The following is a 19,801-nucleotide window of genomic DNA, read 5'->3' as shown; positions in this document are numbered from 1 at the left end:
CACTTAAATGACAAACGACTACAATTCCCACAATGCCACGCGCCGACCCGCCTCGCGTGGGATTCCCCTAAGCTGCCGTTGTAATTAATGTTGAATCAAACCCACAGTTCCGGCGGAGAGCCGAGTTATTATTATCTACTTCTCCATCAAGACACCTTTTTTTCCTAATCCATCTGCGGTCCTAGTGTTTGCGGAGGAAAAATCATTCAGGCGACTACTCTAGCCACCTACATTCTCCCCAGGCCTCGGCCTCTGAAAGGTCCCCGGGGGCCTGGGAGTGTCATTGGTGGATGACCGCAGCCCTTGCTGCTTGCCGCTGCCACTGCGACCATGGCCTCCGGTAGCAGTGGCCTCACGGCCGCCCGTCTCCTATCGCGCTCCTTCCTCCGTAAGTCCTGCGGGACTCTCTAGGTTCTGCGACCTTCTGGCCTCGCCGGGCCCAATGTCCTGGTGCAGGCCGCACCCGCGCCCTCCGGGGCAAGACTTTGGCGGGGGCTTGGGAACCCCGAGTCCGGCCCCAAGTCGGGGACTCTCGGGGGTGGAGGAAACTTTGCTAATTATGTGAGGTCATGATTTAGGCTGCTGGTGGATAGGAACGTAGGATGGTCGTTTCAGGATTCGGGTCTTGGAACCCTGCAGACCCGGGTGTTGTTCCCGCAGCTATGAGTGTTGGGATGCGGGCACACATCTAGCTTGATCTTTTTGGGAGTCGTCCAGGATGAGCTCAGCCGGAAGGGTGAACGTTTGGGTTGATAGTTAGGGGAAGGATGTCTTACTAGAAAATTGAGGGGTCCTACATTTCTGTTTGTCCTTTCTGTAAATTGTAGGCTTAGCAGAGAGGTGGGTTCTGTACTCAGAGTCAGCATAGCCCAGAAGACTTCTAGAAGCTTAGGCTTGGCCGAGACCTTAATCAGCTTTTTTGAAGTGTCTCTACCAGGTGAGGTGAACCCTCAGTTCCTGAAAACATAATACCCAAGGTTCCTAGTCTGAGTAACGCTGATTGTGAAAATTCTTGCCATGTTCAAAGTCCCGGTTTTAAGGTAGATTGTGTAGGAAGAGACTTTGGAATTAGCCACATCAGGGTTTGAGGTCTTACAGCCACTTATATATCTGTTTCTCAATTTCTGTTTTAAATCCCATGAAAGTAGCCATATTTTAATGAATCTAAAACATCATCACTTGTTTGGTGGAGCATTGTTTTGTCTTTCGTTAACAGTGGAAAATGGTTGCTTATTAAACCTGTAACACACCATTGGTTGTCAAATGCATCCTGGTTTAAGAAATTTTAAGTGAAAAACTGTACATCCTAGAAATGATGATGTCTAGGATGATGTGGGTTCATTGTGCAGTATACATGAAACAATTTATATAAAACACCTGGGGAGTAATAGGTACTAAAGTTAATTTTCTTGTCTTCCTTGTGCTTTGCTCCTAATTCTACTACCGCTTGTACTAAATATTGGACAAAACAATTCATTTCTTGAGAAGATTATGTTCTATAGTGTATAGTGATGGGTGTGTGCTCAATAGCTACACTTAGTACCAGACTACTTGAGGACAAAGATCTGGCTAGATAATATAAGCAAGTAGGAAAAAGTTGGGCTTCTTTGGGAAAGTTTTCTGGAGATTCTTATTGTATAATTTAAAACAGTTGAAGGTGTTGTAGGTAAAAGGAAAAATGGAATTAGTTATACCCATATCTTTCTTTCCTGGGGTCTTGCTCCTCTGAGTTTCTGAAAAATCCTAGCCTCAGATAGATTTGCTGTCTTAGTAGGACGAGAGTCTATAGAAGAAAGGAAGAGTGTCTAAAAGATCAGGATCCTTAATCCACCCTTAGCAAGACTTCATAATTCTCTTCTCACATAATTGGAAGTTCTTTTTTCCTGTACTCTCAGGACCACAAGGCCTTAAGAGATCATCTGGTTTAGCTTCCTCCTGCTGGGAAGGTCTTCAGTTATCCTAGTCATGTGATTAACCTGTTACTAAGGGCTGAGAGGTCTGAGATCTAAACCAACTTATCTCTTTTATTAGAGGGGTTACAGACTTCTGTGTTTAATGTGTAAAAACCTCAAAATCTCCAAATCTTCCCTTTCTCATTCCACATTTCTAAGCTCATTTTTGTTCCCACTAGAAAACAGCAGCCACAGCAATGGTGCTTTGCAAAGTTTTTTGTTTGTTTGTTTGTTTGTTTTTTGTTGTTTTTAAGGTGGTCACAAATTATTTAGGCTCTGAAGTTAGTAATAAAACTAGAAATGCTAGGGGATTTTGTTTCCTCTATTCTCTTAAGTGTCAATTGATGGTACATTTTGTGCTGAAGGTCAAGTGTTGCAATATTGATTTGAGTTAGGAAAAAAACCCTAAACATTTGCAGATGCCTTCTAGAGCGCCTTTGGGGGCAGCCTGGAAAGTTTAGAAATTCCTTAGCACATGTCCCCCTCTCCCCCCAAACCCAGTGTTATAGTTTGTGAAAAAAGGGAGAAAATTCAGTTGAAGTGGGAGAGAAAATAATATGAAAGATAAGGAAGACTTTCCATGAGCAAGTTTAAGATTTTTATAAACACCTTTGAAGAAGAGATAGTAGAGTTTTTCAAGAAGTATAAAGCAAGGCAAGGTCTTTTAAACATAAGCCCAGGAGTTCCTATAAATTGAATCTTTTAGAATAAGAAGAACCAATATTTTCGAATCTCAGAATTATGGTGTTTTAGCCAGAAAGTGAACCTTACAATACCATACCTTTGTTTGGCAAATAAGGAAATAAATCCAAAATGTTTCCCAACCACCATCAGAATGGGCACCATAGAATGCAGATCTTCTGACTCTGTAGTCCTTTCCACTAATACATACTGTATGGTACTATGAGCCTTTTTTTTTTTTTTTTAAGCTCTGATTTTTTTGGAGGGGGTGGGTAGTCCCAGTGGTTTATCGAAAAGGTGATTGATTACCTTGCTCAAAAGTGTGCCACTTGCCTTTTCCATGTGTTTGCCAAGTTGTGTAGGTCTGATTTTGGAATGAGGAACACATTAAGAAGTGTGATTGGGAAAAGGGGACCCTCATCGATAATGTTTCTGATACTAGGCTCTGTTGCCTTTGCACCCAAGAACCAAGACTTTATTTCAGAAATACAAAATGACCTTGATCTAAATGTATCAATGTAGCCTTGAGAAAGCGATTTGATTTTCTGACCTCAAACTTGTTCTTCCATAGAAACGTAATTGGGGATGTTCAAAATAATTTAAGTAAGGGGGACTATTTTATTTCACCAAAGGACAGGTATTTTGTTGCTATAGGCCCACAATTTTTTTTTTTTTTTTTACATTATAGCATTTCTAAAACTGGGTCATATTTATAATTGGTGCTATCTTATAATAAATTGGCACCTTTTTTTCCCTACTAGTACTTAATAGTACTTCTTAAAATCAATGGTGTTTTAGATTTGATGAGATATGATACTTATAGTAATTAAGCTTTTTTTGTAAGTAAACATTAAGTGAGTATATACTTTTGCATTTGAATAGTGAATTGTTTTGGGTTTGGGAGTTAATGGCTGCTGAGCTACTATGCTTTATTTTAAGCTTCTACAGGTAGGGACCACCATAGCTATATATTACATATACATAATATATATATATTAGTAAGTATACATTTGTTAAATTCATGATTTACATGCATGAATAAATGAGCAACAAAGACACAGTTTGTGAGGTGAGTTGGAGGAGGAGGATGAGTATTTTCATGAACAGAGTCTTATTATTGGTTAGGAGTATGGTACTGGTCATACAAGGCCACAGTTAGAGTCACAGCGAGACAGGTGCGTTTGATGACAGCTTCATTAATCCCACAGCCATTTTATAAATGATGTAGTTGCTCATTACAGGGAAGAGAATTTAGCATGTGGCTGATACAACTTTGTCATCCTTCTTGCAAGCACATCTCTTGCAGATTATTCAGTCACTTTTCTTATTAGCCTTTGTTAAGTTTGCACTTTTGTAGTTTCGTGTTTCTTTGTTTAATGTTTAGTTGTTTTACAGGGCAAGGTGCTTCCTTGGAATCCATCATGTCCCACCCTGAATCCCTAGAATCTGGCAGGTAGCCTGGAACAATGAACACCTCAAAGCAGTTTGGCCTTCTCCTTCTGCATCAGTAATAATAATGAAAATAAATAGCTAATAGTGAAATAGCACTCGCTCTACCCTAGGCGTTATTTTACATCGCCTGTAAATTATGAGCTCATTTAATTCTCATATCACCTGTGAGGTGTACAGTATTATCCCTGTTTTTACAGTGCAGCTGCATCTTTAAAAATGTTTTCTATGCTAAAAATTTACCCGTGTGCATATATGCATTATATATAGAACGAATTAGTATTTTTATACATAAACATAGATGTGCATGAAGACATACATAAAACATTCAGGTGGGGCTTATTTTAATATGTGAATTATGTGTGCTCTCTTTTTAGGATATGATTTACCTTTGTGCTAATTTGAGATGTGAACCCAGTTTGGGGAGTATACCAGGTACTTTGCTGCCCAGTTTAAAGGCATCATATCAATGTCACAGCATCCTAGTGGACAGCTATTTTTCCATTTACAGATGGGAAGACTGAGGCTAAGGGAGATCAAAAAGCCTGCCCCAGGTCACATGGTGGGTGAGCAGCTGAGCATAAACTCAAGCTCGAGTCAGATTTCTGGGTCTGTGTTCTCAGCTACTTCTGGAACTCTGTCCCAAGGTTAGGGGCCAATTTCTAAGAACCTGAAGAGGAGGTGACTCCACCACATTCCCTGGAGATGGCCCAAGGTGTGACAGCTACAGCCTTTACCATGGGGAAAGTCTTCCTGGTGGCCAGCCTCAGGCCTTCCTGCTTCCCTGATATTTAGTTAAAAATGTTTGTTTTAAAGTCGGGTATCTTCTTATATATTGATGTACCATTTGCCATCAGTCGTGTTTCCTTCTTAGGGCCTTTATTCATTGTTCTGTTAGGTTTTTGATCTCTTCTTGTTGGTGCTTCATGTTGCTAATTTCTTGGCCGTTAATGCCATGAAAACACTCTCCTGGTCTGTCACTGCCTTAGCTCTACTTGTGGTATGTTTTGCTCTAAGCTCTTTATTTTCTCTGATAGTGAAGTAGTCCATTTGTATTACTAGTAGCTAGTAGCATTTAGGGCGGGACTTCTGTGCAATCTTTATATGAATTTTAGGGAAACCTTCAGTCTTTGTAGGTACAAAAATAGATGTGTATCCCCCCACCCTTTTGTGATGAGTTTGAGTAGGAGTTTGAGATTAACATTTTCCAAATCACCAAAAAGAGATGACACTCATGACATCTTGCTTGTGTGTGTGTGCGTGTGTGCGCACGCACTGTGCACCTAATCTGTAAGGCAATATATTATATACCCTGGGAGACACCCTGGTGTTCAAGATATGGTTCTTACACTCAGGGATTTACAGTTAGAAGTTCTACAAATATTTAGATGGTACTTGAAATAATCTTGAAATAAATTTAACCTTAAATAGAAATAATTCAGTAAATAAAGTAGCAATATGTACTCCCATCCACAAACAGTGTGGCATAAGTGTTAGATACCATATAAAAGTATTTTCAGGTTCCATTCTTCTTAGTCTCAGATCCCCTATTTAACCCCCATTAAATTTACAAGTTGTGAATGTCATGTGTAGATACAATGTTTTATTTAAACATGAACTTATGTGAATTAATGCAAGTGAAATTCTCAGGAAGTTGAGAACATGAACTCTCTGGTTGAAAAGTGGGAGATATTTGCAAGATGATTTGGCCACTGATGTATGCCCTATATTCTAGATTTAACTGTAGCAAATAGCTTACTCTGGTTATTTGGTGGTTTTGTCATAGAACTTTGGTTTGTATTTAAAACCAAAATATGATTGAACCTCTTTAAGTATAGGACAGACAATTGAAGAGTTCTACTGTAAACCACTTTGCGTTCTTCAGCAGAAGTAGAATAGGCTATTTTTCATAACTTAAGACATTTGATTGCTAATTTGGGTGGAGAAGAAATCAAGTAGGGAAAGGAAATACAGAGAGCCAATCTGACAGACTTAATATTTAGAACAGTTAGTAGTTTTCATTCTTCACTGGCCCAACTTAGAGTGGTGGAGTTGTGGGTAGGGGAGGTGAAAAGGTGGGGAGGTACGGAGGTAGGGGTGAGGAGAGGCTGTTCTCATGGGGGTCCTCCAGCCTGTGATGCTGGGCCTTGGGTTATATAAAGTGGAGAAGAATGACATAAGTGACTTAAAATTTGGTGAATTTTATTTGGGATATAAGCATATTTTGCATTATTTTTGCCTGAATGCAGGCAAATAGCGAAAGAGAAAGAATTTCCTTGACTCTAGGATATCAGCAATGGTAAGACGTCACTGATTTAATAAAAGTATTACCTTAAATATATCTGCCAGTTTTGTATGTGTCATGATGGTGTAGAGTGGTGGGAGACTGAAGGTTGGTCCTAGCTCGAGTATGTGTTACCTGAAATTGTAGAGGAGGCAGAAGTTAAGATGAAGAGAATTATAACGTACAGCTGACCTTTAGGTCTTCTTCACAGCCGTAGCAGTGGGAGAGTGTGCTTGGTGTAAAGGGCTGGGACAGGCTTATCTTCTGGTGTGGAGTGAGTTTCTGGGCTTAAAAGGGCATTGTGGTAATTCAGGAATACCATCATGACTTGCTGGGCACCTCAAGGTTTTTCTTTGGGTTTCAGAGCCCATTTTGCTTGCCAGCATTTCTTACTTAGTTGACCTACCTGTCCTAGAGCAGTATTCCAGAAAAAGAGGGATGTAATGGTCAGCAAGTCCTTATGTAGGACCTCCTGTGACTGGTTTATCCCTACTGTGCAGGTGTAGGTATCAGTTTGGATGGGATGGGGCCAACCTGGCTTCATGGCTTGGGACTAAGGCAGAGGTGAAGAGAGTTTTCAGTTCCTGAGAGAGTACAGCTATGGCCAGGAACTAGACAAATTTCTATTTTTAGGAGATTGGAGGTCAAGCATTGGATTTTAGGATTATACTGCCAGTAGTCCAGAGCTCAGTTTGGAGGTAGCCCTCTCAGTCCCCCCAGCCTGTATCCCTCCCTGTGCCCCACAGATTTACTTGGGATAGGAGAGTATCTACCCCAAATGTCCAAGGCCTAGTCCTTCAACAATACGTTTCACACCGTGCTGTTATGGCCCACTTTATGTCAGTTCAGACAGATTGTAGTTTGAAGACCAAGAGTCTCTTATTCAACACTTATTCCTAGACTCTCAGCATTGTGGCTTGGCATAGATGCTTCCCAAATATTAATTGAATAAGTGAATAATCATGACAACCCCAGGAACTGGGATATGTACTCAATTATTCTAGTAGCATTCTCTCATTTCAGTACCAAAGATACCTTGTCCGGCATCATCCAGATTTCTTGTCAGGACAAAATGTGGTCAGGATTTCATTTCCTCATATTTAAACATGTATTTTGGAGTTGGCTCAAAGGTGATAGCCTATTAGTTCAAGCTTACCTGAAACTGAGTCTGATAAGCCTGAGCTCATATAGTAGATGGGGAGATCACAAGTGCACGTACATGCACATGCCCACACACATGCGTGATAGCTCTCCCAAGATCCCCTTCACTAGATGCTTTAGAATATGAGCCATTGCACAGGTTGAACACTACCAAAGGTCTTGGAGCCTAGAAGATGAGCTGCTGTTCATCACACTTTCAGTGCAGTTTTAATGAGATCTGGCATTATGAAGCTTTAGCTCCATAGACGTGATCTAGAAGGTCTGGAGTAGGAGATGGAGTTTGAGAAGGTAGTGATCTTGGTTGTTCTGGTGTCGAGGCTATGCTTTATGTAGAAAGATAGGCTTGTCTTTTCTCAGTCTGAGCCACTCCTTCTCCTGTGGAAAGAGAAAACTGTCTGATGTCTCCTTTTGTACATTAGCAAATATAAGAATACATGTGGAAGACCAAGCTTTATCTTCAAAAGCCAGTATTTTCTTTTAGTAAGGGCTCCAGATACCCTGATTTTATCATTTGATCTTTAATCAAATTTTCTGCTATTTATTGGAGATTCCAGGAATGGGAGGGACTAGGGGGGAGCAGATTCTGCCGGGAATAGCAGCAGGGGAGGAAAGGGTAAAGCTCTTGCATGGCTCTTGTGGTTGTGGGTATCCAGCTAGGAGAACTGGTGGCTAAGATCGAGAATGGGCCTTGAGTGACAGCACTGGGTAAGGTGGGCTATTAGGCTACAAATTCCTGTTGTAGTGTCCACTGGCCCAGGTTCAGTGCCATAGCTGTGCCCATTGTGTCAGGACTTGACCATCATTGCTTCCTTATGGCCCCTTGTTCGGCCTAGTGCAGTTCAAGAATGCAGCTATTTGTTACCCAGCAAATCTGTACACACAAACACTCCTCTCCTGGTTGATAAGGGTGAAATCTGAGCCTTTGTCTTCCCTAGAGGTCGAGGGGACTCCAAAATTCAAAGTTACTAAAAGCTGAGGTCAGTATATGAGTTGAAGATGACTCAAGGGGTGCTCAAAGGGCCAGATGCAGATTAGTTTTGAGACCTAAGCTCTGAGGATTTAGGAGGGCCTGAGGCAGTGATTCATGATGAAAAGCATGGAGTTGACCCTGGACAAATGCATGATAAGATGTTCTTTTGTGGGGTTAGCTTTTATGGGCTAGCCTAGCATGCTGAAAAGGCCAAGGAGGGCCCAGAGAGATAGAGGGGGTTTAAAGGGAGTCAGAAGTAGTTCACAGTGTTAATTCATCTGTGCTTTACTGTCTACTGATTTTTGAAATATGGGCAACTATCTTAAATAACAACTTAGATTTCTCAATTTTCGTTGAGGAGGTTGATGAAAATAACAGATTTTTCTTTAAACCTGTTTCTCCCTTACCTACTTTTCCTATTTATTTTATTTTCCCTATTTCTTTTGTATGTGAGATCCTGAGTCTTATATCAGAAGAGATCAAATTAAGTAATTTTGGATTAGAGCTTAAGTTTAATCCTTTGACTTAACATTTAATGTTAATATTATTATTGGGGAATGAGTTCCCCAGTAGTTCACCTCCTAGCTCGCCTGTTGTTTATAGATATTGGGCTTAAAAACTTGGGTCCCTGGGGAAATCATGTGGCTGTTTAGTAAACACTATTAGTAGGACTGATACCTAGATTTCAGTCCCTAGATTTAGTTTGAGCCATTTGTCCTTGAGCCCCAGTTTTCTTTCTGAGGAATGAAAATTATGAACCTGAGCTTTTCTTTGTTAGCTCAGAAAAGCTACAAGATTGTGGTTCTCAGTAAAGGGGATGCTGGAGAATAGTACAATGCTTTTTGTTTGTTTATTTGTTTGTTTTTCTAATCTGTTTCTAAAGTCAATATGTCTTATTTAAAAATTGACATTTATAGTTGTCATGATTACAAGATAGCTGCTGCATTAGAGGATTTTTTTTTTTTTTTTTTTTTTTATCACCAAGTTCAATTGATGATCCAGAAGTTTGGAAAACTTATAATGTGCCATATTTACTTTGCTTTTCAGTGCAACAGAATGGAATTCGGCATTGTTCCTATACAGCTTCCCGGAAACATCTCTATGTTGATAAAAATACAAAGGTTATTTGCCAGGGCTTCACTGGTAAGCAGGTATGTATATCAGGATTTTTAAATAAGATGTATACTAGAGATACAAAAAAATTAACTGTTTTATATATATATTTTTAAATATCAGAAAAATTATAATACATGTTTGTTTCAGAAAAGTAAAATAGTACAGCAATGGAGTTATATCTTAGGAGGGAGTTAGTTGCTGTACTCAGTTTGTAAGATGAAAATTGTGTTTAAACTTACCTTGAAAATTCCTCTTGAGGACTAACTATATTATGTTGGAAACCTACATATTCTCTTTCAGCAAGTAACACCACTGGTTTTCCTCCAACATTGTAACAGATCACTATTAATTAAGTACTTGGTAAAGTAGACTGCTTGTGTTTAGGCTTTGTACTAAAACAAGCAAACAAACACACAAAAAAAATAGGCAAACAATCCCACAGTTAAATATGGATCTACCTTCAGTGTGGGGAAATGCTTAAGCCCAGAGAGCCTCATGGGATCTGAGAGAGGAGGAAGCAGCTCATTGACTTTTCCTTTCTTATACTCTCTCTGGGAAAATGGCCTTCCAGGAGACTGGCCAGAAGAATTGCCTGAAGCATTTTAATTTGTTCTCATTTATTTGTATTCATTCTCTCTCCCTTTCTCTTGCCTATATCATAGAATTTGCATAAGTTCATCTGTGATGTGACTCCATAATAAAATGCAACATAAGAATCTCCTTTTCCTCTTTCCTGCCATTCTACTCTCCTAGAGTTTCTTCTGTAAACAAATTGACATATATTCTTCCAGATATTTTTCTTTCTTATACAAGTATACATATACTTATTTAATGTGCGCACTACAGTTTATTGTATAGAACAATGTAATATATAAAGAACACATACAGTATGTAATATAGATCATACAGATATATGTCTATAAAATGATTTCTAAAGGTAAAATTGGGTGCCACAGTTTCTGTGTATTTACAATTTCAACAGATATTGTTAAGTTGCTGTTTAAAACATTTGTATAAATTTATAGTTCCACCATAGTAGATGCACAGATTTTTTTATAAATGAGGGACTACTACCAGATCAATTAAAAGATAACTGTGTGTCTTAACTCAGAGTGTCCTTTTCTTTATTAATAAAGGAGATACGGCAAGATAAAACCAGTTAACAATTTTTTTTTTGTAATTTAAAAGTTATTGATTTTTCTGTAATTAAAGGAATTGTCATGTTTATTAGGTAGTATTTCGGTCATCGAGCAGAAATTGGCAAGCTTATTCTGTAAAGGGCCAGATTGTAAACATATTAGGCTTGATGGACCTTGCTGTGTCTGTTACTGCTCAATAGCATTGTGACATGAAAAGCCACCATAGACTATGTCAAAAAATAGGCATGATTGTATGTCAGTAAAATTTAATTTACAAAACCAGTGGCAGCCAAATCCTTTAGGCCATAGTTTACCAACCCCTAATCTAGAGTGTGATACCCAAATTTCTATAATTTTTGTTTTTAAAGTATTTAGAAATTACTTTAAGATTATATAGTTCTTATTTAAAAAATGAATTTGGTTAGAAGGTGGTTTCGTTTAAAATGTCCTTTTGCTTTTTTACTTGTTTCTGAAATAACTGGTCACAAAAATATGAATTGCAGTAGACCTTTTTTCTATTCCTCTACTCTCTTTAAAAAAAGGCCACTACCCACAAAAAAGGAAACACATACAAAACCTTGAAATTTTGTACATTGATAAAATTGGTTTATTTATTCTAACAGCCATATATTTTATGAGTATCACTTCTACATATATACATTTTAAAGAGAGTTGATGCTCATCTAAGATTTGAAGTACATTTTCATTCCCTGCCTATTAAAATCATATGCAGTCCCTTTTCAATTATATATTAATTTCGTTAGCATATAGTGAAATGTTCGATTAACTCAAACTTCCCACTTAAATTCATTATGTATAATTTTATTTTTGTTTGCTAAACTTTATATGCTCATATGATATTTTATCCCCTGACTTTTTTTAAAGAACTATCTTCCATGGTGTAAGTACTATTTGGAACTGTCTCTGCTTCCTCAGTTAAGAGATGATTTGCCTAAGTATGGAAATCCAAAGTTGATTTCTGTCTCTTTCAGTTCCTGCAATTATATTGTTTCTCATTCAGTTAGATTTCTTGGTTCAGATTCTAATATTATAGAGGTCATCATTCTGATAATAAGGTGAGAAATTCAGAGCTTATCTCATGGGAAATCTGCGTTTTGTCTCAGCTCTCTCTTTTTTTTTTTTCAGTGCCCACATTATTTCACATACGAATGAGGAATATTTGTATTTCAGAATGTATTCCAACAATGCAGATTTCCAATGATGGAGTTTCTTGTCCTAGCCTACATAGCTGCTAAAATTATTCTTGCTCTTAATTGTGTACTGGCTAGTGATAATGGGAATAAGCTTATTAACAGGAAATGTTATTCCTGTTTAGCATTACATTAGGAGTAAAAAATTGGGTCATTCAAAGTTATCTATCAGTGTAGTCAAGGCAGTGCTTCTCAGATTATCAGAAATGAAAGACCAGTTTGGGTGTTTATTTTACGTTTCTGTCTAATGCAGATCAATACTTTTTGCAAAATTCAGTAAAAATTGAAGCAATATTGTTGCTATAAAAATATGTAAACAGTCTCACTTTTGTTTTTCTTAGATTATTTTCCTATTTTTTTCTTTCTCTCCCTTCCTCTCCCCTCTCCTTTCCTCTGCTCCCCATCCCTCCTATTTCTTTCCTTTTTGCATTTCTGTCACTGCAGACCAGCACGTGTCTTTTAAAAGCACAGCTTTAAAGAGAGAGCTGTGATTCTTTCCAAAATTTTACCACTGACTTTAGACAAGTCAGTTCATGTGCTTGGGACTAAGTTTCTTATTTAAAAAAATGGAGAAATTGAATCAGGATATTTCGAAGTCCCTCTAATTTTTATGCCTTTAATAGAATTTAAGCAGTTGGATCAGGATTTTTAGGTTCTTGTAGAATGACCACATGGATCCATACATACAGTTTTCAACAAGTACTTATTGAGTGCCTACTGTATATAATGTATTGATTTAGGCACCATCTTGCAGTGAACAAAGTAGACAGGAATCATTGCCTTCATGGAATTTACATTTTAGTTGCAGGGGAGAGATCACATCAACAAAATTATTGAGTAAATTATGTGATACATTAGAAAGTATAAATGCTTTGGAAAAAATAAACTAGAGAAATAAGGAGTGTGTGTATATATGTAGAGTTGTGGTAGTGGTTGGGATGGAGAAGGGGAAATTTTATATCAGGTTTTCAGGGGAAGTCTGACCCCTGACTCAAGAGCTAACTGAGTTGTGGGAGTGAACCAAGTGGACATGTAGGAGCAGCATGTTGGTGGGGAGGAGGGTGTGGTGTTGGCATCTACTGAGTAGAGGCCAGCGATTCTGCAAAGGGGGCAGTGAGGATGTGACGTGGAATGTGCCTGGCATGTAAGGAAGCTTGAAAGGTCGGTGTCACTGGAGTGAAACGAGCAGGGGAGAACAGTAAACAAGGTCAGGCAGGTTAAGGGGTTCTGAGTTGGGGAGGCAGGTTGGATACTGACTTGTAGGCCAGTATAAGGAGTTTGGTTTTTGCTGTGAATTAGATGTAAAACTACTGGAAATTGTGATCAAAGGAGTGACATGACCTGCCTTATGTTTTAATTGGATTACTGGCTGCTGTGTTGAGAGTAGAGTGAAAGAAATAAGGGCAATATTCTATCAAGAGCTGATGGTGATTTAGATAGACCAAGGTGGAAAACTAGAAGGGTGAGATGTTGTCAGTTTTATTTAGAAGGTAGAGCAATGTGATTTACCAATGTACCTGATGTGAGATATAAGAGAAAGAGAAGAACCAAGGCTGAATTCAGTATTTTTGGTCTGAGCATCTGTTAGGAGTGAAATTGCCATTGAGATGGGTCGACTGTGGAGGGGAGTGACCAGGAACTCAGTATTGGGCACCTCAGGGTTGAGGTGCCTACTAGTTTTCTGTGGAGACGTCATGGAGGCAATTGACAATGTGAGTATGGAGTTTAAGACAAAGGTCTGGGCCAGATAGGTGTGTGTGTGTGTGTGGTGGGTATCTGTGTGTTTCTGGGAGGGGTCACCATATAGATATTTATTGCCATGATAAGGGGTGAGATCACCAAGGGTAGTAATTGAGTTGAAAAAAAAAAGTCTAAGGAGAGAGAGAAAGAGAAGAAGGGAACCAGGGGAGGTAGAGCCCCAGAAGCCTAGTGAAAAAAATCTTTTAATCTTCGGAGACATTTTTGGTTGTCTCAGCTGATTGGGGTGGGGAAGAGGATGTGGTATGGGCATCTACTGAGTAGAGGCCAGGGATGCTGCTAAACTTTGTACAAAGCATAGGCCAGCCTCCCATAACAAAGAATCAACATGTTCACAATGTCAGTAGTGCCAAGGCTACGGAGGGAGAATGAATGGATAGGGAAGTACAGAGTGTAGACAGTGCAGCGGTAAAGGGTTCATTTAAGGTTAGTAATCATTAATTTAAAGTGAGACCAGTTAGCATGGTTTTGTTTTTTCTGCAAGTGCTGTTTGGTTGCTCATGTGCTATCTTAGAGTAGGTGGAGAATTGGATTTAATGAAAGTTGTGATTTTACCAGATGTATGTAGAAGTAAGGGAGCTCAAAGGTTGTTGTGCGAGTATAATGAGTGACCATGGATTTTAAACTGAGTAAAGGGGGATGTGAAGACCTCAGGAGCTGAGGAACAATGAAAGAGAGATGTGAAGTAAACACCAGGGTATTTCTGATCCTCAGCCAAATTTGAAAACGGATTAAAGCATAGGCCAGCTTTTAAAAAGACCGCTTTTTTTTTTTTTTAAATAAACAACTGTTTTGGCTTTGCAGAGACCTGTTTTGCTTCAAGATTCAAAGCTTTATTTATGGTAATTTGATGAGAATGCTGGATATATGTTATTGTTATACTCAAGGGAGTAGTTTACCTGATTTTCTTTTCCAAGTTGCCGAAGATCTCCTTCAGGCATCCCAGCCTGCTGTTTCTTATGAGTCTTATGCTTTTTTTCCCTCAGGGCACCTTTCATAGCCAGCAGGCATTGGAATATGGCACCCAACTTGTTGGAGGAACCACCCCAGGGAAAGGAGGAAAGACGCATCTGGGCTTACCTGTCTTTAATACTGTAAAGGAGGTAATTAATGGGACCCAAGTTTGGCAAGAAAAGAAAAACAGGGAAGAGCGAGCATACTTTGGATAGAGATCTTAATTGTGTCTTTTTTGGGAGAGTCACTTGCCATTTTAAAATCCAGTAACCTAGAGTGGATTCACTTTAGTCACATAGAGTCAGGATGTTTTCTCCATGGCTATGTCACTTTTGTTTAGAGGCATACATCAGCTCTTAAGGGAAGACATGCTTTGGCTTGGCTTCTGTTTGTCTTATCCTTTCCTCTCTTTCTCATTCCAGGATGTCAGTATTGTATATGTCACCACTTACCCACTAACACTGAGAACGGGCTCATTGCCAGGCACTGTGCTGCGTGCCTCCTATACATTGCCTCATTCAGTCCTCAGCACAACCCTCTGAGGTAGTTGCTGTTATCATCTCCATTTTAAAGACAGCGATACTGCCCATGATCTTGCATCTGATAATTGACAAGCTTAGCATGGCTCAGAGTAGGTCCTGTGGTGTCCCTGTGTGAAAAAACTGGTCTGTCCAGTCAGATCGACAAATCACAGAGTCTTAGTCTCTTCCCAAACTACTCATTTCTTAATATTTTAAAAATTATTTTTAAACTAAACTTTACTTCTTTGTTGCAAAATGAATATGCGCTTATTGCACAAATTCAGATGATATAAAGATATGTAAAGTTAAATTTTATAGTGTTTTCCACATTCAGGTTTTGCCCTTATAGAGAGCTAATTTAAGCTATGTGTATTCTTTTGTTCCTTTCTACACTGATATGACTATATACAAAAACAATAGTATTTTAAGAGAAACAGTAGTACAAATTCTTGGTCATTTAATTAAAAATATCTAGGAAATAAACTCAGTACTTGGGAGTGATGTATTAATGATAAAAATACACTCCTCCTCCTTCCTTTTAAGGCATATTTTGAAGTATTAAAATTTTTAAGTACAAATTTATAGACATTCTTTTTTCAGACTCTTCAAATTGAAATTAATTTGTACTTTTAATCCTAAAATGTAAGAAAAATAAATATTCTAGTTTGATTACTTCATTTTACTTTACATTTGAAAATAGTGTATACTATATGTGTGTATGTGTGTTTTAAGTGTACTGTATTTTAAAGAGTAAAAAAAGTTACAAATCACGTTCTTTAGAAGAATCGTTTAGAATGTTTTTGCTTCAATTTTTTGTTTTTTTCATCCACTTAAATTCTGTTATGATTGCCTTCATGACCTCAAAATATAGAGAGGAGCTATTTCCCTAATTTCTCTAGGTAGATTTGACTTTTGTCATGAGTCTGTTTTTGCTTTCTTTCAAAGAAAGTTTTTGTTGCTAAGCAACTCATTTATTATTCATCGCGATACAAATAAATGTATTTGGATTAGTCAAGTTCTCTGACAGATACTTTTTATTTCTTACCTGTACACCTCTTGCAAGGAACTTTTTGAATGAGTACAATGGGAATCTTTCATCCAGTATTACTTGTCAGCATAGACCCTATTGTCTCAGTCTAGTTTCTGACAGTATTTGTAGCCTTAAGAGGTAGAGAACTGTGAGATATTTTTTCCATAAAATACCTACGTACCTATGATCTGCCTTCTTTTGGTTCCAACTTAGATTTTTGTTTTTGTTGTTCTTGCTTCTCTGTTATGACCTGAAAGTTTTTTAAAAATTATTTTTAATCCCTGTTATCATTTATGGATGACCTGTCAGCATCCTTTGGCTTTGTTCTTCTGTCATTGTCAAGATAATCTTTTATTAGGGATGCAATAGGGAAAGCTTCTCGTTATCTGGGGATATGGAGAATCATTCAAGGATGGTTCTCAAAGACACTGTCTTTTACTTTTGCCTTCTTCTACTTGTACCTGTATGTTTTATAGCTTAGTATTTATATCCATGGTAAAATCTTATGTCACAGCCTTTCAAAAAGTTTCGATATATGTGGTAACTAAGTTACATTTTAACACTTGTAGGTAAGCAACTTGCTATTAACTGAAAAGAATGGATGATTTGGAATCAGACTGAGGTTTGAGTCTTGGCTTTGCCACTTCCTAGCTATGTAGTCTCATACAAGTTATTTAATATCTCTTGGTCTCAGCATCTTGATTTGTAGCCGAGGATGGTAAGCATGCAGGATTGTGGTGAAGCCTTAACTGAGACCTGTGTAGAGCCCTCTCCCAGAATAGATGCTGCTACTCTTGCAGAGTTAGAGATTACTGCTAATCTTCAAGGAGCTTCCAGTATAGCACAAGAGACATGGCCACATGTAGAAGTGGGAAGGATACATCCTATTGATGGACATAGAGAGTATGTAAAGACCAAACGTAAGCTTGTGTCCACAGAGAGAAGAATGATGGTCAAATTGATGTCTTCAAGTACTTTGTATTGTGAGGGATGGCGTAAAGTAGACCCTAATGGTTATTTCACCCACATTCTTATTCTATGGCCGCCTATGCATGTGCATTTTAGTTTATTTCTAATAAACACGAGTTTAGACTAAAAACTGTCAGTGAAAAACACCCCTTAATTTTTGCTGTTTCTTGATAGTATTTATCAAGTGTGATATATTTGTAAACAGGTGTTTGAGAGACTAGTTCTGAGCCTCAGGGACTCAGTACTCCTTTTTCTTCCGAGGAAGTATAGGGTCTTAGGACTGAATAGGTGGTACAACGTCTTGTAGAGCAATAAAAATGAATGTGGCCACAGGAATGATGAGACACAAATGCAAATCAGACAGTGCTTTTGTGTTTACTGACATGCCATCGCCTGAGGGAGGTCACAGACCTTTCAATTCAGAGTGGCATTTCACAGGGGCAGAGAGAAGGCCATGAAGACATCCGAAGTCTTCACTGGTGGTATCCTTTTCTGACTCCAAGATATTATTAAAATCATGGTATTGAATTCATTTTTTAATATTTATGACTTTAACGAATAATAAAGTGCTTCATGGTTTATCTTTCAGGCCAAAGAACAGACAGGAGCAACAGCTTCTGTCATTTATGTCCCTCCTCCTTTTGCTGCTGCTGCCATTAATGAAGCTGTTGAGGCGGAAATGCCCTTGGTCGTGTGTATCACTGAAGGTATCCCACAGCAGGACATGGTTCGGGTCAAGCACAGACTGGTGCGCCAGGGAAAGACAAGGCTGATCGGGCCGAACTGTCCTGGAGTCATCAATGTGAGTATGAAAAGAAAACTAAGCCCAGATTCAGCCTCTCAGAGGCTAATTAGCATCAAATCAGTCCAGGTGTACATGTGGGTTTGCACTATTAATTATAGTTTTTTTTTTCTTTTCTGAAACTGTGATTTATTTTTCTTCAGCCTGGAGAATGTAAGATTGGCATCATGCCCGGCCATATTCACAAGAAAGGAAGAATTGGTGAGTATTTTTCTCATAGATTAAAAAAAAAATGTTCTCTGCTCTAAGCTCAAAATATACAAAGAGAATTTATAACCGTGTAAGTCAAATTCATTTTAATTAACTTAATTTCAGTAGAATTTACCAGGGAAGTTTTATAGTCAATTAATTCTATATCCTGGATTGAATGAGTTTGAGAAGCAATAATGATTCTATAGAATAAATGAAGATATTTTGGTAGTCTTTTAAAGATTCTTTTCCTCTTCAGATGCCATAGATTCTTCCAAGTGTTTGCATGAATCAGTAGTTAATTTCATGTTATTGCTAAGTATTATTCTGTTACATAACGGTATCACAATTTGTTCCTTCATTCTCCCATTGATGAATATTTGGGTTTAAGCAGGTTTTAGCCATTATAAATAAGGCTAAGGTGAATGTTTATTTATACAGGTCTTTTTGTGGACATATTTTCATTTATCTTGGGTAAGATACCTAGGAATGGAATCAATAAGTCATAGGGTTGAAATATGTTCAACTTAAATATTAAACTAATTCCGCGAAGTGGCTGTTCAGTTTTACCTTCCTACCATCAGTGTTCGAGCGTTCCAGTTGTTCCACATCTTCACAGACATTTAGTGTTGTCAGTCTTTCATTTCAGCCATTCTACTGGGAATGAAATGGTTTCTCATGGTTTTGAGTTTCTCTGATGATTAAATGACTTTTCAGGTGCTAATTGGCTATTTATATATCTTCCTTGGTGAATTATCTGTTTAGGTTTTTGCACATTATTTTTTGTTGGGTTATCTTTTTATTGTTGATTATGGGGGTTCTATAAATATTTTGGATATAATTTCTTTGTCAGATATATGTAGGTATTTTTGTTGTTTGGTTTTTTTGTGTGTTCTGTCTTACAATTACTTTGCCCTCTTGGATATCACAGACTTTCTCAGAATGTTTTGGGCAAATTGTACAGCTACTTGTTCAGTTCCCCAAGTTAATAACCAAATTCTCATTTCAAAGTTAGCCCATTATGCCTGTTTTTAAACTCTTCACACTAAATCTTACTAAACTATACTGTTATTCCACAATAGATGGTTACAGCAATTTATCTATAAGCCATGATTATTAATACTGAATAAGAATAATTGACATACAGTAGGTGAATATCAGTTGTGTAGTTTATAGGACTGGGTTAAAGGTCATGATTTTTCTTTATTACTAAAGTCTCTTTGAGCTTCAGCCCTGCCACCAGTAGGGTGCTTGCCAAGGGAATTCCGTAGACCATCTGAGCTCTAGTTGGGGCCTGAGCCATGTAGTCACTGATGCTCTTGGACATATTTGAGTACTGTCTGTGCTCTTTGGTCTGCTTTAAATGGCTACTGCTGTAGATTTGAGGTGAGCATTGAAAATATCCACAGCTTATATCCAAAATATTTATAGAACCTCTGGCAATCAACAGTAAAAAGACAACCCAATAAAATATAATGTGCAAAAAATTTGAACAGATAATTCACCATAGAAGATATCTAAGTAGCCTATAACCACCTAGAAAGTCATATAGCCATCAGAGAAACTCAACTGTGCTGAGTTGCCTCTCTGATCACTACCCTGTTTTTCTAGGTGC

The 19,801-nt window shown here is 38.1% G+C and overlaps 1 protein-coding gene across 1 annotated transcript in view; it reads left to right on the top strand.

The window, feature by feature from the left end:
- Positions 1-253: 253 nt before the first annotated feature.
- Positions 254-19,801, top strand: part of SUCLG1 (succinate-CoA ligase GDP/ADP-forming subunit alpha) — a 33,516-nt gene continuing 13,968 nt past the window's right edge. Inside the window, exons 1-5 of the mRNA XM_016137055.2 lie at positions 254-388; positions 9,545-9,648; positions 14,708-14,824; positions 17,785-17,997; positions 18,141-18,198. Of these exons, the coding sequence (XP_015992541.2) occupies positions 331-388; positions 9,545-9,648; positions 14,708-14,824; positions 17,785-17,997; positions 18,141-18,198 (550 nt within the window). The 5' untranslated portion in view covers positions 254-330. The remainder of the gene's footprint in view (positions 389-9,544; positions 9,649-14,707; positions 14,825-17,784; positions 17,998-18,140; positions 18,199-19,801) is intronic.

This window comes from Rousettus aegyptiacus, unplaced genomic scaffold (assembly GCF_014176215.1).
Source record: "Rousettus aegyptiacus isolate mRouAeg1 unplaced genomic scaffold, mRouAeg1.p scaffold_m13_p_7, whole genome shotgun sequence".
Lineage (NCBI taxonomy): Eukaryota > Metazoa > Chordata > Mammalia > Chiroptera > Pteropodidae > Rousettus > Rousettus aegyptiacus.
Note: the sequence above shows the minus strand (reverse complement) of the source record. Positions and strands in the feature narration are given on the sequence as shown.